General features: G+C 42.1%; 1 protein-coding gene across 2 annotated transcripts; it reads left to right on the forward strand.

Annotated features, from left to right (window-relative positions):
• Positions 1-288: 288 nt before the first annotated feature.
• On the forward strand, positions 289-16,814 carry GTF3C3 (general transcription factor IIIC subunit 3). Of its 2 annotated transcripts, XM_030277797.4 has the most exons (19): positions 296-571; positions 1,466-1,568; positions 2,653-2,855; positions 3,235-3,358; positions 3,860-4,051; positions 4,323-4,488; positions 5,009-5,156; positions 6,193-6,265; positions 7,275-7,361; positions 8,379-8,482; positions 9,075-9,246; positions 9,685-9,887; positions 10,455-10,556; positions 11,440-11,575; positions 12,223-12,460; positions 12,851-13,041; positions 13,670-13,794; positions 15,019-15,171; positions 16,077-16,814. In XM_030277797.4, the coding sequence occupies exons 1-19, from the start codon at positions 473-475 to the stop codon at positions 16,197-16,199; spliced, it is 2,742 nt and encodes a 913-aa protein (XP_030133657.3). In that variant the 5' UTR covers positions 296-472; the 3' UTR covers positions 16,200-16,814. The 2 variants fall into 2 exon arrangements, with proteins under 2 accessions (XP_030133658.3, XP_030133657.3); XM_030277798.4 differs by lacking the exons at positions 12,851-13,041; positions 13,670-13,794; positions 15,019-15,171; positions 16,077-16,814 and having other exon boundaries at positions 289-571; positions 12,245-12,388.
• The last annotated feature ends 5,597 nt before the right edge of the window (positions 16,815-22,411 follow it).

Below are 22,411 nucleotides of genomic sequence, written 5' to 3' on the forward strand. Positions count from 1 at the left end.
GGGAGCAGAGGGGGCCGGGAGCAGAGGCCGCCGGGGAGCAGAGGCGGCCGCGGAGCAGAGGCGGCCGGGGAGCAGAGGCGGCCGGGGAGCAGAGGCCGCCGGGGAGCAGAGGGGGCCGGGGAGCAGAGGCGGCCGGGGAGCAGAGGCGGCCGGGGAGCAGAGGCCGCCGGGGAGCAGAGGGGGCCGGGGAGCAGAGGCCGCCCGGCAGCAGAGAGGCGGCCCGGGAGCAGAGGCGGCCGGGGAGCAGAGGGGACCGGGGAGCAGAGGCGGCCGCGGAGCAGAGGCGGCCGGGGAGCAGAGGCGGCCGGGGAGCAGAGGCCGCCGTGCCCGGAGCCCGCCCCTCGCTCCCGCTCTGCCCTCACGGCCCCTCCGCCGCCCGGAACGCGCGCGGGCGGCCGCGGCTGCGGCGGGCGCCATAGCGGGAGGGAGGCGGTGCTTCCCTCACAGGGTTCCCCCGGGCCGCGGCGGAGCCATGTCGGGCTTCAGCCCGGAGCTGATCGAGTACCTGGAGGGGAAGATCTCCTTCGAGGAGTTCGAGCAGCGCCGCGAGGAGCGCAAGAGCCGCGAGAAGGTGAGCGCGCCTCGCTTGGCCGCCGCACGGCCCGGGACGCCGCCCTCACGCCAGCAGCTGCAGGGCCCGGCCCGGCGCTCTGCGTGCGGAGGGGCTCAGGCGCTGCCCCGCGGCTGCGGAGCCGCGAGCGCGGCGTGCCGGTCACCGGGACTCGCGGAGAGCGGCGGCGGTGCGGGGCGGCACCGCCCGAACGCGGAGTCGGTGCTGCGGGTCGCGGCCAGGAGCTGGCTCGGGTATCAGCTCAGCCGGGTTGTGCTGCTGCAGCTCCCCCAGCATCATCTGAGGGAGAGAGCCGGCGCGGCTCCTCGTTTGACTACCTGGCAGCAGTGAATGTAGGGAGACATAGTTGTGTGTCCGACGCTATGTAGGCGGTGATTAAAAGGAAACACGCGTGATTTGTCGGAGTGTTGCAGTTCTTTTTAACTTCGCTATATTTGTAACAAGGTGCTACTGAATTTCTGCATTTCTTGGTCTTCAGAGGGCAGATTCAGCAGAACTCAGCTGCTGTGCAAGGACAAGTGTTAGCCTGGGGCAGCATTCTTACAGGAATAATGAGTGCTGGTTTTGTATTGACAGGCTTCTGGAAGGATTTGTCACACAGAACTTTTTCTTTCTAATACAGTCAACCCCACCTCACTGTAATTCCCAATAAGCTATCGACTGGTCTCTTTGCAATGTGAACAATCACCATCTGAGTCACCCCACGTTGATAAAAATATAAATGTCCTGAAAGCAAGTAATGTTGGGTTTTAGTCACTTAAAAATACAGTGCTTATGCTACTTGTTTCACTGGCAGTGCAAAGGCTGGAAAGCCAAATGGTTACTGGAAATATATGGGGGAAATAAAAATTGGTAACACTATAAAGATAATAATTTGTTTTTTTGTGTCTGTAGGATGGTGAAAATGCATCTGCTGAGGAAAATGAGGAAGATGTAGAGGCTCCATCTTCATCCAGAAAAGCATCTGGGAAATCCCAAAGTCAGGATGAAACTGATGGTTGGTGTTTCTGACATAATCATTCCTATTTAAAAAGGCACTGGAAGTATTTGCTCTTCAATACTTAACTTCATAAAAAACTGGCTCCATTTTTCCCCTTCTGGTCTCTGAAGGGACTGAAGTAAAAGGGAAATTAAATTAATAATTATGTTTTATTCAGATGAGGGCAGAGGAAGAAAAGTATTGTGTTTAGATGCTTAATATCCAAGTCAGAATCAAAATTATCAAATATATCCCAGTTGAAAAAAATAACCATAAAACCCAGGTGTGCTCCCCAAGTCCCTCTCCTATATAGGCAATACGTGGTAGATTTGTTTTTCAGTCCCTACTTGATACTGTGGTTATTTTTTAGTCAAATCTTCAGTGTCCAATCCCCCAGCTCAAACCTTTGAACCCTACATATTTAGAGTTTTGTGTATAGATCTGTGGTCACTTATAACCCTGGGTTCACTTCATAATGAGAAGTTATAAATAAAAAATGGGACATTCTTAAAAACTATATGCCTTAAGCATATTTATTCAGAGTACTTAGCATAGTTTTCTTACTTAGTTTAAAGAATTCTATTCTTTTTCCAGAGAAATGCAAATAACATGGATTTTGTATTTACTCATGTTAGAAGGTACTTGTTGTCATGGATGGAATGGTTACAAGATCTTGTTTTCAATTACTTCAAAACATTGGTTGTTCCTCATTGCTCCGTAGTAGAATTCTCTGCTCACTTACAGCCTCTTCAGCTGAAAAGCTTATTGCAGACAGCCAGCTCAATGCTTGAAAATTGCTTAATATTCTTATGGATTGAGAAAAATGTGGATTATACTGTGGTTTCATTCTCTGTGTTCCTTCCTGCTTTCATTTCAGATATCCAAAAGATGTTACAGGCTGGGCCATAGCAAGCATTGGTGATGAATAATAATGCAGAGCTTTAAAACAAAGAGGCTGTCAATAGTTTTTCTGCATTTCTGCAGGCAGCACTCTTACAGAATAGCTGCTTCAAGTGGGCTGCTGTTTTCTCTACAGTTGTCCAGGGAAGCAACATGTCCTCTTCATTATATCATAAACCTATTGTACTTCTTTCTCAACCAGGAGAAACAGCAGACGGGGTCAGTAAATCTGTCCATCGGGTCTTTGCATCCATGCTTGGGGAAAATGAAGAGGAGGAGGATGAAGAGGAGGAGGAAAAGGAAGAAGACCAGGAGGAGCAAGAAGAAACTACAGAGCAGCCTACAGCTGGAGATGTTTTTGTTTTGGAGATGGTTCTTAATCGAGAGACCAAGAAAATGATGAAAGCAAGTATTTAAGCTTTCATATAACTTCCATGTGTCTCCTGACCATACTGTATAAATGCCACTTTGTGTGACTTTAGCTGCTTACTGAGAAATTTGCCTGAAAATTGTTCCAAGTGGGATAATCCTGCTTATGCTGATGTTTGTTATGCTGTCTTTGTTTATTATAAAAGCACTGTAGTTTACTGTTTGAAAGCTTTCAGAAATCGTGAAATCAGTTTTCCCAGTGTCAGAAAGTTATGAACATTAGCAAGTCTTTTAGTCAGTCATTTATTATTGCTAGTACTTAACTTGGTGTTTGGTGGTGGTAAGCACGGCAGGATGTCTTGTGAATTTGGGCACAAGTCAACCTCAGGCAGAAACAGCATCCCTTTCCATTTAGGAGAAAAGACCTCGCAGCAAACTTCCCCGTGCCTTGAGGGGTCTGATGGGAGAGGCCAACATCAGATTTGCTCGAGGAGAGCGTGAGGAGGCCATTCTGATGTGCATGGAGATCATTCGACAAGGTATGGGAGAATGGGCAAACCTTTGGGCTTTACAGATGGGGTGAAGTTTCCATGTGCAGGAGCAGGATTCAGTGTGGCTTCACTGAAGATGAAAATAAATGGTACAAGCAAAATCAGGGTATAAGGAGTAGAATTAAGAATATGTGGTGCACTTCCTTTATTTTTTTGCTTATAAAAAGAAACTAGCACCCCAATTCCGCAGAGGCCCAGGCCTTGGCTTAGCTTTACGCAGTTTGTTTTTACTGTCTTTGTAGATGCAAAGTATAAGCATCAGCATGCCTTGCAGTGTAGAATAATACTATAATTGGTTGTTGTTAGATTCAGTCAAGCTGTTTAATAATTTACAGACAGGAATCAGAAACTTGTCTGCAAGTTTTTCCTGAATTTAAACAGCACATGTTTCATAATTCTGATACCTGTTCTTTGAGAAAGGCAAGTTATTTGTTTCCAGTGTGGATTTTAGACAATAAATCTTAGTAATTATTTTTTGTTTTTTCACAGCTCCTCTTGCTCATGAGCCATTTTCCACTCTTGCCATGATCTATGAAGACCAGGGTGATATGGAGAAATCACTGCAGTTTGGACTGATTGCAGCTCACTTAAATCCTAGCAATACTGAGGAGTGGGTTAGACTGGCAGAAATGTCACTGGAGCAGGACAATATTAAACAGGCTGTTTTCTGCTACACAAAAGGTAGTGTAGCAAACATTTTAATAATTTAAAATTAATGCTAGGTGCTAATGGCAATAATTTTGTTTTCTTCTCCTTTCTAGTTTAGTTTGCTTCAGGGTGCTAGAATTCTGATACCTCTGTCTGGATTTTGGTAAAAAATTAATGAATCTGTAATAGAGGATGTCCTTGCAAAAACCCTGTGCATATTAATTAACATGAATCAAGGAAATTAATGTGAAATCTACTGCTGCCTTTTCCTAAACCCCTGCTATGCTGCTGCTTCTTCCTGTAGCTCTGAAGTACGACCCGAGCAACATGCGCTACCTGTGGGAGAGGTCCAGCCTGTACGAGCAGCTGGGGGAGCAGAAGATGGCCATGGATGGCTACCGACGCATCCTGAACCTCCTGGCTCCCTCCGACGGGGAGCGCTTCATGCAGCTGGCCCGAGACATGGCCAAGTGAGCTGGGATTTGCTTAGCCACGGGAGCCTGGTGCTTAAAGTGTGCAGCTGTCACACAGTGGTTTTTGCCTGTGAACTTCTTTCTTGTGGAAAAGTCTTAACTGCCTGTTTCAAAACAGTTTAAGATCTTTTGATCTCCACGTTTGGAAAATGTACCAAAAAAAAAAAGGATGTGTATTATAACAATGTTATTAGAGAAGGTTTCTTAAAGCAGGTTAATGTGGTACATGATTGTTGCCTGACTCCAATAGGGGAGGCTGTGATGAAAACTCCAGTAATGTCATTACAAACAGGGGAGAAAAAAGTTGTTAATTATGTGAAATACGTAAAAGTTTTCAACAGATGTAAGGAAAGGAAAAACACCGCCTTTCTCACTGTCTTCTCTAACATCCACTTACTAATGAAAATCTTTGCTAATAAGCAAAAATCAAAAAAATATGATAATCCTTTCGTTTTGGTTCAAAGTATGTATTGTCAGTTATGTGAATTACCTGATATCTCATATCTGTATTTTATAGGAGTTACTATGAAGCCAGTGATGTGAGCTCTGCTATTGAGATAGTGGTAGAGGCCTTTGCCAAGCACCAGAACCTTGTGTCCATGGAGGATGTTAACATTGCGGCTGAACTGTACATCTTCTCCAAACAGTACGACAAAGCTCTGGCGGTATGGACAGTTCAGTGTACTTGGGTGTCATTTTCAGCACCTCTTTGCCTGCCAGAGTGGATGCTTTATATTCATTATTTACGTTCCTGCAGTGCTAAAATGGAGTCCTGCTTCTGTAAAAATAGAGCTAATCAGAAACAGGCTGCTTGCTATTAGCTCTGTAGTAATTAGCATTGAAATTAGTGGTTGGATTGAATTAATTGAGGACTGATAGATTTGTACGTTGTTTGAGGTTTAAAATTTTGGGATCCTTCCCCTTCTCCTCTGTAGTGACCATAATCTTAGTAGCCAGAGAAGACCTTCAGGCTGGTTTTGTGAGTAATACCAGCAGGTCATTCGCTGAATGGAAGGTTAAAATCATGACACTGAATGCTCTGATGGTTCAAATGCAGATTGTTATTTTTGGCAGACTTGTGTTGCAACTAATAATTTATGCATTAAGCAATAAGCATACATTTCAGAAAGACAATACATCTTAACTCAAAGGCATCAGGAATTAGAGAATATTGCTCATCTGGTCCAAATTTGTTAACTCTCACTTTTGAGGCATATTTCCAACTTGATTTGGTCTGGCTTTGAGAGGGGAGATGTTGGTATTTGCCCATTGCCATACTTTCCAAGACTCATTGAAAAGACACTGTAAATTGGGACTTTTCTTATGAACATTCTTATTTGTTGATATTAAATTACTTAGGTTGTTTTTTCTCTTTCTTTAGATTTTATTCAGTGCTCTCTCTATCAGAGCACAGCATCATGAGCCTGCAAATGATTCCTATAATCCCTTTTTGTACTTCTTCCCTCCTTAAACATAAATCTGTCAATTTTATGTACACAGCATTTAGCTACTGGATTTATTAATACAGTTGAACTGTAGTGACAGAGCCATTTCCCTGTTTCTTTTTGAAGGTTCTACTTGGGTAGATGAATGCAGCTTTACTTCTGATTACTTCTGTGATGTCTAAAACTGCCACATAGGCTGGTTGTTCCATTTATGCTTTAAATCTTTGAAATGATCCAAGTTACATTTCTGTTTTAGGTTATTACAGATTTTACAGGAATTGTACTTGAAAAAAAAGTACCAGAAAGAAGTGCAACTGAGGAGAAAAAGGGTAAGTAGCTGTCAAGTGGTTACTGTGACCCTGCTGTTCATGGGATAGGACATCTTTCCTTTACCTTTTCACCTCCTGGGTATATTTTGCTGCACTGTTGACAGGCTTTTCCCTATTGAAATCTGTGGGTGCTCTTAGTGAGTTACATGGCATGGCCTCAGCCTGCTGTAAGTTACTCCAGTGTCCCCTTAGCCCTGCTGACTCATTGAAGACAAGGACTGCTCTCCAGGCAGCTGGAGGGCTTTTAAAGTTCTAAACATTCCTCTGTGTTTACATCAGACCAACTATTTCTACCAGCTAAATAACTTAAAAAAAAGATAAAAAGATAAGCTTAGTGGCAACTGTGGTCTAGAATATCAACCTCTGACCTAAGAGTAATGTTCTTTATTCATCCTGCATCTGTTATTAACCACCTAACTGAAATCTAAGCATTCTAGCTTATAATTTAATGAAGTAGGTTGTCTTTGAGAAACCTGCTTTATCAAAGTAATTTCATCTAAAAATGTTTATTTAGGCTGTAGAATGGACATAGCACACCAAGTCCATAAGGAGACAGTCTGTATTGTGATTAAAGTGGTTGTCTCAGCAATCTGATCCAAACCCATAACAGGTATAAGATATGTCTGTTAGCTTTTTGCTCTGATTGACCAGGTAAAAATGCAGTTGATTCATGAACAACTGTCCTGATGGAGCTTTTCAGCAGATAATTGCTAAGAAACAAAACTATAATGAGTCTGGAAATTAGAACACAATGTTTCCAAGTTACCTCCTGTGTGCCATTGGTTGAGAGAAGGCTTCTAAAACAGAGCTGGATTCTCCACTCTCTGTTGCTTTGTAACTTTTGTAACTGCTTCCTGCTCTGCTGTCCTTAAAAAACAAACAATAAAACATAAAAAAGCCCCAAACCAAAACAAGAGAAACTCAGTACGCTTTTCAGAGTAAGCTGTCATTCAATTATGGATTCATAGGCAAAGTAACTACTGGTTAATCTGATAATCTTTTACAAAAGATACAGGTGCAGCAGTGGAAACTCAGGAAAGCCAGGAGGCAGTGACTGACAACCAGAGCCATTCAGTTGCTGAATCCAGTGCTCCAGGTAAGTATTATTTTTTCTTTCTTATTTCAGACAAGTCTGTGAGCTGATCATATGGTTAGAAGAACCAGCTTGCAATCATGTAACAGCTGGAGATTTCTAACAGCACAGAAACAGGGCTTCTTCCAGAAAAGGATTTCTCTGTACTTTTCTTCTCTCCCTTACTCAGAACTTCCCTCTAACCCAGACAGACACTTGTCATTGTAAAATATATCAGTAGGGGAATAGTTACCTTTGTGCTGGATATTGCAGTGTTCAGAGAATGATGAATTAGTCTGCATGTTATGATTTGCAGTAAAGGGATGTGGATGTGGGAGGTAAAAGGGAAACTTTAGGTTGGAAATCACAGTTTTGTCAGGTTTTAGCGCTGAACATCTGGTGTAAGCACTGAAGTGGAGAACTTAACTAGGAGTTAAGAAGGTGTCATGACTGTATGTGAAGCACCTATGATAATGGAATTTTACTGTGTGAGCTTGCATTTGCTGGTATTGTCATGGGCAGCTACTGTGCCTCATGTTTGCATTCTGATCAGGTTGCATTCAGCCTACCTGTTGTGTGAAGTTCTGTAGTTAACTCTGTTTAACAGTGTGTTCAGGCAGTGCCTGCTACACAGGACTTCACTTAGCAAGAACGAGAACCTTGATACAGAGCATTTCCTTAAAAAAAAGAAGGAGAGGGGGGTACAGGTGCATAAATTGTTAAAGGAAAGCTTTATTGAGCAAGTACCTCTTAAGTAGGCAAAGGATCTAAGCACATGCTGTGGAATCCTGCTGTTGGAGTCATGCAGACTGACAGCACTTGGTACCTCACATGGAATTACTGGTCTCAGAGACAGTACGAAGACGTTGCTCCAACTGTTGGAAAAGATAAAGGAGGAGGAAAAGAAAGGTAGACAAACACTTGCTAGAGCTGATAGAAATATTTTTTCAGTTCCTGAGCATGGCCTGGAGGGGATGTGGTGCTTGAGAAGTGCTTCTTAAAGCCTCTGAGTTCAGAAGGAAATTCTTTATCTTGTTACAGCTGTGGAGAAGGTTACCTGTTGCATACCTGAGGGTGTTCCCATAGACATCACGGTCAAGCTGATGGTGTGCTTGATTCACTTGAATATCCTGGAGCCACTCAGTGTAAGTGGAAACCAACTCACAAGGTGGGGGTAATGTTCTAAGAAATCACAAAAGCAATTGTTCCTGTTTTCATAGACTTGATGTGGTTGAGGGAGCTGTGGAGATTCTTTTTGCCTCTCTCCCACTCCAGGAGAGAAACCTCACAGGCCTGTAATAGCAGAAATAATATCTTTGCCCTTAGAAATTATGCTAGTGTAAGTATTACTAAAGCACAGTAAGTCACAGCCTGTGTGCTGTGATAGGCCCAGGACCATATTACAAAGCTGTGAATGCTAAGGAACATGTTTTCACTTTGTTTTAAAACCATGCTAAATCTGAAGACTGTTCTTGCAAAAAGGGTACTCCTCACTGATGGACACTTTAACCCACTGGACATTTAAAACATCTAGAATAGAAAAATGGGGCTTCTTCAGGAATGCTGAATTTCAGATCTTTTATTTTTCACTTCTAAACTAACATTTAATTAAAGGAAGTATACTTCAGAATGCAAATAGAATAAAAATCATAGAATAAAAATGCAAGCTTCCAATAAAGCATGCCTTAAAGAAATTGATTATTTGTGCTTTAAATGTTTGTGTGGTTTTTCTTAAAGCCTCTTTTGACTACTCTGGTGGAACAAAATCCAGAAGATATGGGTGACTTGTATTTGGATGTCGCAGAGGCTTTTCTGGATGTTGGAGAATACAACTCAGCCCTGCCTCTCCTGAGTTCCCTTGTCTGTTCAGAGCGATACAACCTGGCTGTTGTGTGGCTTCGGCACGCAGGTGAGAAGAGGCAGGGCTGCTGAACATGGGGGACTGAGAGAGGATAATACAATGCTGAGTATTTCCAGGGACCTTTGTCCAAGACCATGGGAATTTAAGATTGACTGGTTGAATGAGAATTGGTATTTGCAGAATGAAGCTTATCATGGCAACTCTTCCAAGCATTTTTTTTGTTCTTCATGTAAACTGAAATTTCATCAGCTAAAAGTACTTTATGTTCATGTAAGTGAAGCAGCATCTATTCTGCATTTCATCCTGTGTCACCTACTGATGTTTGAAGTGAAACTGTGGATGCATCAGTGCCTATATCTGAATATTATCACTTAAAAATACATGTTTGGGGTGATTTTATTAAGAAGGTATGTTAATTTATTTGAAAACTTAGAAACCTTCTTTTTCTGCCTCTTAAGTGTCTTGTGTTGCTTATGGTATTTCTAGAGTGCTTGAAGGCTTTGGGACACATGGAGCGTGCTGCAGAGAGCTATGCCAAAGTTGTTGATCTTGCTCCATTGCATCTCGATGCAAGAATTTCACTTTCAACTCTTCAGCAGCAGCTGGGTCGGCCTGAGAAAGCTCTGGAGGCTCTGGAACCAATGTATGACCCAGATACACTGGCTCAGGATGCTAACGCTGCGCAGCAGGTGGGTAAAGTGTTCCATGCTTCCATTTAGGATGTATTATTCTGCCAAATGTGCTACTAGTCCAAGATGTCTGCATAGGACCAGGGATTCAGATTTATCTCCCCATGGGAAGCTTGTGGAGCACAGTGACTGATCCATTACAGCGTCTGGGTCACATCCTCTTGACTTTCTCCCTGACCATTCTCTCAGCATTTCCCCATGGTAACTGGTAACTTCTGTGCAATGAACAAGCTTTTGGCCACTGAGAGCCAGTTGTGATTCTACATCAAGCTGATCAGCAGTTGCTACATGTGAGCTACACAGTTTGGCCTCTGTTGATTGTAAGCAGAGGTTCTGAATCCCCTCTCTAGAAGGGAGAGGTAAGAGTCATACCAGATGTCTCTGAAATGGGAGAATTTAGAACAGTAACTCCTGAGAGCATTTAGGGAGAGCTTACCTGCTGTTGCAGATTCTTGCAGCTTTCTGGAAGCTTTTACAATCCTATTAGTACCGTACCAAGTCAAAATTGTTTATTTTATAAACTCTCTCTGTGCAAGAGGTTGAATAATAGTGCTCACTTTTGTCCAGGAATTAAAGCTACTCCTGCATCGCTCGACGCTGTTGTATTCCCAAGGCAAAATGTATGGTTACATTGACACGTTGCTCACAATGCTGGCAATGCTGCTGAAGGTAAGCCAGTCTCTCCAGCTGCACTGTAAGAAATTGGGCAGCTGTGACTTGGGTCAAGACAAACAACAAATGAACTCGGGAGGAAAGCTAGTGAGTGGTTTCATAATTTTGTTAGGCAGTAATCTTGCAGGTAGCCTGCAATACTGGTGTTCCTGCCTGTAGTGTTCAGAGCAGAGGACTGTTTGTGTGTATAATGATTGATACAATGACTTCAACTCCCTGTTCTCAGTGTGCTTACAACCCTCTAAATTCTAAAGCTGCTTCTTGCCTTTTTAACACTGAGCACAGAGCTTTTTTGAGGTGTTGATACTGACTTCTATTTCAACAATTTTATTTTTGATTTTTTTTTTAATATTTTCTTGTGATTAAAGGGCAAAATAAGAATTTGTTTAGCCAGTAAATACAGTGGTGGTGGTTTTGTGTTACTTAATTTTTGTTTATTTATAAATAGGGAGTGAGTTAAGGGAATATTTAGATCTTTGTTTTATCTGCTCAGTACCTTGACTATTGTATTATACTGATTGGAGAACTGACTATGCACAGACTTCTGAAACTGATAGAGAAAGGCATTGTTCTTCTTATGCTTTTCTGCAAAGAGTCTTGATTTCAATTAATCCAGGGATGTTCCAATCCCAGGAGAAGTCTTTTTAAGTAGCTTGAAGAATTTGTATATTGCTTTTGCTTAGCCTAGTTTGCAGAGGAGCACAAGACAACGCAGGGATGATGTTCCTGTTGGGAATGCTCTCTCTGATGACCTTGTTGTGTGGTGGTGTCACAGACTGTTTTGGGATGCAAGATGAGCCAGATGGATTGGCCATAAAGCTGCCTTTGTCATAGGATGTTCCATTGTAATCTGAAATGCTGCCCTTAAATTTGTTTCTAGGTAGCAATGAGCAGAGCTCAGGTGTGTTTGATATCTAGTTCCAAATCTGGAGAGAGACACCTTTATCTTATTAAGGTGTCAAGGGATAAAATTTCTGACAATGATGACCAAGAGACAGCAAATTGCGACGCAAAAGGTAACAAATCACAGATTGTTTATTAAAAACAAACCAACAAGGTGAACTTCATAGTTCTGAAAATTTATAAAAATGTTCCTGTTTTCATGCTAAATCCATGCAGTTCATGTTAGCATTACTTTATTTCTAGGGCAAAGAAGGCAGCAAAACTGAAGACAATATATCCTAAGGGAACAGTCCCCATTCAGAGAAAAATAGTAAGATTACAGAATAATTCAGATTGAGAAGGGCCTCTAGAGATCTTATGGGCCAACATTCACCTCAGGGGAAATCTCATACATGCAAATCTAGGATGTAATACAAATACATTGTAAAAGTGGTTTTATTTAGCTGGCCCAGGCTTTGTTGAGCCAGACCACATGCTCTTAAGCACTGCTTGATAAATCAGGGAGAGGAACTTCATTGCATTCATGTAGTATGTTTACAGCTTGAACTGGGTGTATTGCTTGCTCTTTGTTCCCACTTTGAGAGTGTTTTTTGCTGGTGTTTTATGAACTGCCCTTAAACTGAGAAAAAGTAAATACTTCATATTAGATGTTAGTGCTACAGCATCTTTGAAAATATCAGTTTGATGTATGCATCTATTTTGTAAAAATTTATCTTTCTTGTTCTAATTTTTGTCAACTTTCTGGCTCCAATGTTTTTAGCAATTTTTGTTGTTCTCACAAGCGTTCTGACAAAAGATGACTGGTGGAACCTCCTCCTGAAGGCTATATATGCCTTGTGTGACCTCTCCCGGTACAAGGAGGCAGAGCTACTTGTGGATTCCTCACTGGAATATTACTCATTCTATGAGGATAGACAAAAGCGCAAGGAGCTGGAGTACTTTGGGCTCTCTGCTGCAATTCTGGACAAGAACTTCAGAAAAGCTTACAACTATATCAGGTGGGCTACTGAGAAGGCAGAGCAGTGTGTGCTGTAATTGCTTCCACTGAGGCTGTAGTCACACTGCTGGTGATATTGCTGAAGTAGGCAGGCTGATGCTTTCCAGCCTTGGCTAAATGAGAGAAGGCTGCTGTAACTGAAGGAGCTTTCCAGTAGCATCAGATTCCAAAATGCACAATGCAATAGGTTGGTTGATTTGGCCAGTACCATTGCTTCTGTTTTTTACTCTCATCTTTGCCTCAGTCACTGACCTTCTCTTTGAGTTTCTCTTCTTTGTTATCTTCCCTGAACTGCTGAGATTTTATTGAAGATACTACATAGTATCTTCAATATTTACATAGCTATACTACATAGCATTTACTAATTTCTTTTACATTTTTCATTCTGTAGAATCATGGTCATGGAAAATGTCAATAAGCCCCAGCTGTGGAACATCTTCAATCAAGTCACTATGCAGTCTCAGGATGTCCGTCACCATCGCTTTTGTCTCCGCCTGATGCTGAAAAATCCTGACAATCACGTGCTGTGTGTCCTCAATGGGCACAATGCCTTCGTGTCTGGCAGTTTCAAGCATGCTCTTGGTAATATCTTTCATGTTCTAATATCAACAAATAGAACAAGTGAAAGTTTATAAAAAGGGAAAGATTTTCTTTTTCATCGGAAAATTATAGGGTCACAATGCTAGTCTGGTGCTTTAATTATTCTGTACACAAATCAGAGCATTGCTGAAGGGTTTTGCTAATAAAAATTAAGCTGGCATGTTTCAAGTTTAGCACACATTGCAAATATAACTAACTTGCAAAGATAATTAGAGGCTAATGATGATAATAATGACAGAACCAGCCCAGTTTAAACAGCAAATACAGCTGGTTGCATGCTTTAAGCAGGCCTTCAAAGTAAACCTGATGCTTTCAATCAAGTCCTTCAAATGTCACATTTAAATCCCAGCAAGGACTATGTTTGCCTTCTGCATCTGATTGTTTTCTGCTTCCATTTTTACATCACAGTCTTCATTCTTCCTCAGAATCCAGTGGGTGCTGAAAATAAAGAGTTTTCTTCCCTGTTTTTTCCTGTGTATTTTGATGTAGGTATATTAAACTGTTTCTTTTCTTAGTTCACACTTCCAATTCAAATATTTTCTTTCTTGCTCATAGCTTCTTAAGGAATGCTTTTCACAACCAACATCTTGATTCATTTATTTGCTTTTAGGTCAGTATGTGCAAGCCTTCCGTGCAAACCCAGATGAGCCTTTGTACAGTCTTTGTATTGGACTGACTTTCATCCACATGGCCTCTCAGAAATATGTGCTGAAAAGGCATGCTCTTCTGGTACAGGTGAGTGTGATTCTTCTGCCCACAGTGTTTCCTGGCTTTGTATCTTGCAGATGTTTATGGCTACAACACACACTGTTTAAATAATGTTTTATAATTGAGATGGCATTTCTAAAGAGGAAAGTGGCAAAACATGGGCTCAGATAAATGTGATTTTGAACTATAGTTACACCATCTGAATCTCTTCTCCTTATGGCTAAAGGTAGCTTGACTGACTTGATGTTAACAGCCTTCATCTGTTTGTGAAAATATTACTAATTTTGTGGTGGTTGTAATCTGAGTTTCCTTTCAAATTTTTTTTTGGCCTACATTGCTATAGAGTGGAATCTGTGCTATGTGCCCTTTGTAGATACAGTTCATCAACTGCATTCTTGAGGCAAATGGTACAGGTTTGGAAAGTGGTTTTTCCCCCATCTTCCTTTTCCCCTTTTAGTTGCCTCTACACATTCTTTGTAAAGATCTTATGAGCTCCAGTTTAGCTACTCTCAAATTTTCAACTTCATTATTTGCATTTTTCTTTTCACCTGCAATATGAAGTTACAAACCACAGACTGAGTAGTCCCAAACAGAATCTTGAAAGCAATTTCCTCTACTTTAGACAAAGTATTTTCATTAACTTGAAACACCTTTTAATTCCTGTAGCTGCTGAGCTCAGTCAGCACAATATGGTGAGGATCCTGAGCTCTTGTGACTTCTGAAATTGCACTGATCTTGACAAAAGCTACAGGTCCCCAGCTACTGTAACACAAACCCAGTTATGAGAGTGTCCAACTTGAAGACGTTTTGAACTTGGAAACTCTGACCTAATTTTAATATTTTTGTCCACTTTTTTCTTTAGCCAGCCTGTCTTTTTTACAGGGACTGCCCTGTTCTCCTTTTATACATTCTTGAACAATGTCCTGTTTATATTACCCCCTGGCAATACAGTTCCCTGCTCTCTCCTCATTTCCTGCTTACTATAGTCAGTGATTTTACATCATTTCTTGCTGCTATGGTAGTTAATTAGTAATTCAACCACAGTGACCTGCTGGTGACCTAAATTATGATAATTAGGTGCTTGTGTCTGAACGAATTCCTCTTATTGAAGGAAGTACCTTCTCTGATTACGAACATGGTCTCTAGAAAGAAGGTCCTCTGTTTACAACAGAATCAACACACTCCAAAATGGTAACAAAATAAAATGCATAGGAGGGGAGGAAAAAGTTGTGTGCTCAATTTCTCTTATAGGGATTCTCCTTCCTTCACCGCTACTTGGACCTGCGTGGACCATGCCAGGAGTCTTTCTACAACCTAGGCCGTGGCCTGCACCAGCTGGGATTGCTGCACCTGGCAATCCACTATTACCAAAGAGCACTTGAACTTCCTCCCCTCACCTTAGAGGTATTGTGACTTTGTAAGTTATGGACAGAGAATAAAGTCAGGAAAATATGAAGAATTCCTTAGTTATAGCTAAAATAGGTACATAAAATCTCTTGTAGTTGTGCCTCCTTCAATTTCTATTTTAATTCCTTGTAATTGGAAGCCCAAATCTGATTGTCACCTGATAATATATTTAAGCATGTGTTAAATTCAAAGAGGTATGAATTTTGAAGGATTTACTCATAGGCTAAAGCAGCAGCTAAACAACTTTTCCTGTTTGAATAGCTGACCTTTCTATATATTGCATGCAATGAATTATAACTGGAAGTTCTGTATACTCACCCATGCTATAAAACAGCATGCTGGAGCAAGGTGGACCAGTATTAGGAATGCCTAATTGCATCTGAGCCATAGTTTAATTCTAATTGATCTGTATTGAATCCTAATTGACGTGTCATACATTTACAAGTCTGGTCTGTGGAATGGGTAGGTAGAAGCATTTCAGGGGTGCTTAGAAAACAGGCAGTGTTGGTAAAGTAAGAGCTGAGGTGTTAGACACCCCTGGGAGTTCAGAGCAGCAGTCTGTGACCCTGTAAAAAATGCCAGTAATATTCACATTCGGGTTGGAGAAGCAAATAACTTAGCATACAAAGACAAATTAAGGTAGTACTTTGCTGGTTTATAAGCTAGCTATTTAACTTAGAGCTAATGTTTTGAGTGTGAAATTTCTTAACTTTAGTGATTAACAACATTATGTGGAAACTCTTTAAAGAGAGAGAGCACAAGGAATACCTGTTCTGTTTCCATACAGCTGAAAGCCTTTACTGGCTATGAATGTCATTTCATTCCACTGTAATGGCTGCTCATATTTCTGTTTTATACTATTTCTCCGTATTGATCGCTTTTTTAAATCATTATTTTTACAGGGAATAGAAACAGATCAAACAGACTTGAGAAGAGATACTGCCTTTAACTTGTCACTCATTTACCAGAGCAGTGGGAATACCAGAATGGCTCAGAAGATGCTGTATACCTATGCAGTTGTGTGATGAGGTTTGTGCGGGTGGAATTGATACCCTTTGCATTGACAATTGCATTATGCAGTGCTGGAGAAGCTGGTTTTAAATACAACTTTTTCTGCAGAGGGTCAGAGACATGGCTGGTGCTCTCTCTGTGGCTTTGTAGACTTACTTCTGCCACTGGCACTCTATCATGTGTGGGTGAGAGCTGGCCATCCTGAGCACAGCCCTGATGTGCTCACAAGTGGCTGCTTTTAGCTCTTCTTTGGTACACTGCTCTCTAAATTTAGTCTTGTGTATAGAATCAGACAGTGAAAACCAAGGCCCAGTGTGATTTCCTGAGGACTTTTGGCAGGGGAACATGCACAGTGTGCACTATTTCAACTAATTACCATTGAGGTTGCTGAAGAAGTCATACTCACTGGTGATGAGGGTATTTTAATGTGCAGCATTAAGTTGCAATAATGCGGAACCATCCTAGAGGCTGAGGAATTCAGTATTCAAGATCTATAAAATATTCAGAGTTTTCTAGGAGTTCATATTCCTAGCAGTTTTTGTATTTGAAGGGGATTGATCTTTGTTTTACTGAAATCGGTGTAACTTTTGTTCTTTCTCTGAACTTGTTAATAAAAATTCTGAGGTTAATGATGTTTAATTATTCTCAGCTAATATATATCCTACTGAATAGGAAAAACATAAAGCCATATGGCACACACCTAATTTTAAGCAGCACAATTTAACGGTGAGCACATATACTGAAGCAGGTCAGAGTGCAACACCACCTGTCCTGAAGCCAGGTTGTACTGACACCACGTAGAAGAGTAGGCCATGATGAACATGAGCTGATCTTTGGTCTTGAAAACTGTCCATGCTGTAATCATCTTCAGCATATCATAACATAAATCTCCTGCTGTAACTACTCTTTCTCCAGTCTGTTGTTCCACAGTAGGATAGGTTGAACAAATTCCACTAATTCTTATGAAGGTAAGGTAATGTGTGGCATAACATCACACACCTAATGAAATCCTTCTGTGCTCCAGAAATAGCCCAAAGCTTATGTTCTCTCATGACCCAGATATCATCTCCCATTATAAGCAGCCAGTCCTGCCAGTTCCTCCCTGTCCCAGTCACGTCAGCATCCAGCCACAGGTACATGACTCTGGCTTCAGTAATTCACCTGAACCCTCTGCAGACCAGTCTTTGTTTTGATAGCACCTGCCAGGCCTTAAGCTGGTGAAAGAGGGATAAAAGCAAATGTGTAGCTTATCAACAGCATAAGGTTGATAGTGACTACAAATAAAGAATAATTGTTTTGTTATAATTTTACTGTCAGCCTCATAATGTAAAGAACCTGAGTCAAAAAGACGACATAAGAGGTCAGAGGTAATTCAAATCAGCTGTTAGGGTTTAATCAAGAATTCTGAGGTTCCCTACAGACGGGTGCCCTGTGAGCACCTTTTATCTGCAGCTGCCTCAGCAATTCACACCTATGTAACTGTCCGAGCAAGTAAAGTGCCAGATTCTTCCACACCTGGGCACTAGCAGGGAGTCTCCTGGCAGCAGGTGGTGTTCTCCCAGGGCTGGGAATCACCAGTCAGATGAGTTCATTTCCTGCACAGCTCACGTGAGCCTCTCCAAGGGTGAGCTGGAGGCCTGGTCTTCGCCCTGGGTGTCCAGGGAGGTATGAGGGGGAGGCTCCTCACTTTTCCTCCTGGGAAAAGATGCACTATTTTATGAAGCTGATGACTCTTTGAGAAATCTTTGTCATTACTGAAGAAGAGATGGAGTTTTACCAGTTTAATACTGACATCTCTAAGAAGTTAATTACATGGCTGTACAAGAACTAATTATGGAGAAGGCTGAGGAACCTACCCAAAGAAGGTAAGCATGGCTTTTGGAAGGGTGTCTGTAGAGGGCATGGACAAGGAAAGATAAATCACTGACATGGAGCTGAATGCAGAGGAAAATAGATTCACTGTTAGCTTTCAGATCAGTGGTTGTTTAATGGACATCAACCAAGCATGAAGTGTGTACAAAACACCTTCTCTAAGTACAGAGCAGTCCCTTGAAGCTCTCCTGTACCTGTAATACTCTTTGCTGCTTCGGTGTGTCTATGGCAAAAGGAGAGGAAACAAACTAAACTTGAAGAGGTCTGCTCTCCACCCCTGGTTGTAAGGAACTACAAAAGAAAGTATAGAAAACTGAAATCATGTCTCATAACAGCCTGTAAAATACCATTCAGGTAATTTTTCTTTGCTTCCGTCTTTGAATGAAAGTGCTTGTTTTTTTACCAACTTTTTGATCTACTGTCTTCTTTCTTAGCTCGAGGTTTTTCAGGACTTTGCAGGCTGTCAAATTTAGATGTGAACCACTGGTGAGTTGCTGCTTCTAGGCCAGTTGTGATCTAGGCAAGGTGGTGTAATTAGAACTGCATGGAGAGCAGTGATCTTGTGCTGTGTTCACGTGTGAGGGTCAGGAACAGCATGCCCTTCACATCTTTCTTCTGTACCACTCTCTTTGAGGAGTGGTGAAGTCAACACGGGTCTCCAACACAGTGTAAAACACAGAGGTATAGGAATGGGGTAACGAGGTGCTGAGTGCCATAGACTCCTGAGAAAATGAGAGCAGACTGACTTTACCTGACAAGTGCTTTAGAAATACTCTTTTGCTATTGGGATCTCTTTCTAATCATAGAACAATACTTGGACTGATAAAGCAGCATGTAAGACCTGAGGCTGGGGCACCTTTATTACATTTTTTAGATTTTACTTTATGCTGGTTCATACTCTATCTAATCCCTTAGATTTTCACACCAAACTACTACATTAATCCACACAAGCTATAATAATTTGGATATTGTGATACAACAATGCAAGAGCAAGTTATTCTGGGGGAAGGGGGAGGGGGTGTGGTGGGTGGCTTTGCATGATGTCACATTACAGTGACATAACAGCAGCACAGGGGGGCAATTTACTTGGCCACAACACATCTGCTTGGTTGGATAACAGAGATATTTTGAGCCTGGTAAAAACAATAGTCTGTGGGGGGAAGAAGCTCTTTCTACAAACTCCAGCAAATTTAAGTGATTTATAGAAAAAAAAATATGACTTTTTCTTTCAAAGTATGATTAATGGCACTTAGTTTCACTTAGTTGAAAAGGCCATGTGTGCACCTCACTCTTCACAGAGGATTATAGCTGAGATTGAAAGGGTTACTTGATGCATATGCTCAGTTAATATCTTGTTATCTGGCTTTTGCACTTCAGTCATAAAGGAGATGTGACAAAATAGCTCATCTTGCTTTTCGTGCAGAAACAAAACTGCATTGTTTGAGGTGGAACACAGAAGGGAAGTGACAATGTCTCTTTACCCAGAGCAACTGTTTTTTGTAGTTTTTTTTCTCTGAGTCTCATAGCAGGAGAAGCAGGAATCACTTCCAATTTATCCTTCCATAGGAATAATTCCAATATTCATTCCAGCAATTAATTTAGTTTTAATCTAAGTCCAATGTCTTGGTCACCTCCTCCTGTCACTACCATTGGGACTGTTGCATAAATGCAGCTTTCTTGCTCTGTTTGAAGAAAGGTGGAAATCTTTTCACCACTGTCCCAAATTCTATGACATAGGTAATCATGAATTAAAGCTTTATTTCCTGCTTGTTTTGCATTACCACCATAGCGTGCCTCTCTCCTTATTATCAGTAATTTTTTAAAATAGAGTTTCATGTTTCCAATCTTTCAACCAATTTTTACCCATTTATTTTGTGTTAATGCCCCCTGGTGGCTCTTAGCCATTCTGCTGTTTTCATACATTAAGCAAGTTAATTATCCCAAATCCTAGAGAGGTATCTTGACTCCCAAAGGCAGTATGAGCAGAACTGAAGATTATTTTGATACAGAACCCTCTTAATATGTGTTTGTCACTACACAAATAAGTAGAGAAAATAAATAAGCACCTCACTCCAGATGATGTACTGAAGAGCTCAGGATAAACAACCTTATCTTAGATTAATAAAAGCCAAGTTTCCCCTTTGAGGTGCAAAATAGGATGCTGGGAGGTACCTATACTTGGTCATAGGTCCAAACAAAAAAACAAAAAGAAACAAACAAACAAAAAGTTCTCAGTATATAAATTGCTTCAGGTACAAATTTTCAGTTACATGAAACACTAAAACAGAGGAAAAAAAATCCAAATGTCTAAATGGCATAAATTCCTCCAAGACTAGTTTATTTTTAGGAACAGCTGCTCAAATTAGTACAATTGTCCAGATGGCCACAAGAAGGCCACTGTCGTAGAAGCACAGCCAACAGAAATGGAGAGATGAAAGAAACCTTTGACAACAGGGAACAGAGAAGCAAAAAATAAGTAGAGGAATAAGAAGGCATGGACAGAATTAAAAGAACTTAAACAGTAAAGAATACCAAAAAAAGTGACTTTTTAAATTGTTCTGAATGCTCTATTGATTCATATTCTTTATCTTAGGGAATATGACAAAAGAGTTCTGTGTCAAGCAGAAAAAAAATATCTCAATATGTTACAAAATAACTACTGTAGAAATGAAACTTTGATTATCAAATGACACATATTCAAAAGATGTTTCAATTAATTTGTTTCAGCAGTATGATTTTTGGACCTTATCAGCAGATAAGTGTTTCTTAGGATCTTCAGTGTATGAAAGTGGTTATCACATTCAACATTGTAAAAACTAAATGGTAGAAGCATTGGTAGCACAGTATTACTAAGCTTTTACTCAACTTTTCTGGAACCAGTCAAGTATCCTGATCTAGGTGAGTGAGACTAGTGAGAAATAATGGAATGAGAACAAATTAAAAAGTGCCAAATGCAAATGAAGAGGGATGTGATAAAGCCCCCCCCCCCCTTTTACTACCTGCATTCTTTGGATTCAGTTCCTTTTCTGTCTCTAGCCAGGACAACACTCTCTAATTGACGTGTGTGATTCACCAGTGTTTCACAGCTCTTCCACCGTGTATTTTCTCCCACACTTGCTACTCTGGCCTGCGCAGGGCTGATGGCTGCGTTGGGTAACAGGTGTTTCTGGGATCTCTGAGTGGAAATCTCCTGTAACTTGCTCCAGGTGACCCTGCTTTGGCTGGGGAAGGGGCAGAGGTGGGAATTGGACTAGATGATCTCCAGAAGTCCCTTTTCAGCTGTGACTCTCTGAAATGATTGAAGCTGAAAAGGAGGAAAGACTGACCTACTCCGTGTGTGCTCCTGCAGCATTGATGGCTGAGGCACAGCCCATGGTGGCCACTACAGAGCATTGCTACAGAGCGTGGTATGCCCCTCACATAATCGCAGCATGCTCTCAGTTAGAGGGGGCCCACAGGGATGGAGTCCAACTCTTAGCCCTGCACAGGACACCCCAAGAATCACACCCTGTGCCCCAGAGCACAGAGTTCTTGAGCTCTGTCAGGTTTGGTTTTTGGCAGCTTCTCTGGGGAGCCTGTTGCAGTGCCCAGCCACACACTGGGTGAAGAACCTTTCCCTAACATCCCTCCCTGACACAGCTTCAGGCCATCCCCCGGTGCTGTCAGTGGTCACCACAGAGCAGAGATCAGTGCCTGCCGCTCCTCTTCCCCTCACGAGGAAGTTTTAACAGCAGTGGGGTCTCCCCTCAGCCTCCTCTTCCCCAGGCTGAACAGACCAAGTGACCTCAGCTGCTCCTCACACGGCTTCCCCTCAGGGCTCTTCACCATCCTCCTGCCGCTCCTGTGGATGCTAACAGCTTAATGCCTTTTTTTATATTGTGGCGCTCAACACTCGACACAGGAGTCAAAGTGGGGCCGCACCAACACAGAGCAGAATGTGACAATCCCTCCCTGGACGGGCGGGCGATGTTTTGTTTCATCCCTGGCCCGCTGCGTCCCCTCCCAGGGGCCGGCTCCCCCCTCCGCCCGCAGCGCCTGTGAGGGAGCCCCGCGGGGCTGCCGCACCCTGCGGGCCGGGCTGCTGGTGAGGGGACCCGGGCTGCCCCCGGAGCCCTCGGCAGGGCTGTGTGAGTGAGCCTCGCCTCTGTCTGCTGTTCAGGTGGCGCTGGCAGGGCAGCCTTTCACAGCACAGCACCGAGGGGTTTTAACTCCGGCTTGCGGCGTGGCGAGGCTCGCACCTCCCCAGAGAGCTACGCCACAGGAGCGTGCTGACCTCCGGGCTAAAGGTTAATTTCACACGTGATTAATATATTGCATATCAAATTATATGCAAGAGGGGATGACTGGAAGCTGG

Source organism: Taeniopygia guttata, chromosome 7 (genome assembly GCF_048771995.1).
Source record: "Taeniopygia guttata chromosome 7, bTaeGut7.mat, whole genome shotgun sequence".
NCBI classification, from domain to species: Eukaryota; Metazoa; Chordata; class Aves; order Passeriformes; family Estrildidae; genus Taeniopygia; species Taeniopygia guttata.

What these genes read in the sequence shown, in the direction of transcription:
- GTF3C3 (XM_030277797.4), top strand. Translation starts at nt 473, where the DNA reads ATGTCGGGCTTCAGCCCGGAGCTGATCGAGTACCTGGAGGGGAAGATC. An exon ending in AGCGCAAGAGCCGCGAGAAG is followed by an intron (nt 572 to 1,465) that starts GTGAGCGCGCCT and finishes TTGTGTCTGTAG; the next exon opens with GATGGTGAAAATGCATCTGC. An exon ending in CAGTTTCAAGCATGCTCTTG is followed by an intron (nt 13,042 to 13,669) that starts GTAATATCTTTC and finishes ATTTGCTTTTAG; the next exon opens with GTCAGTATGTGCAAGCCTTC.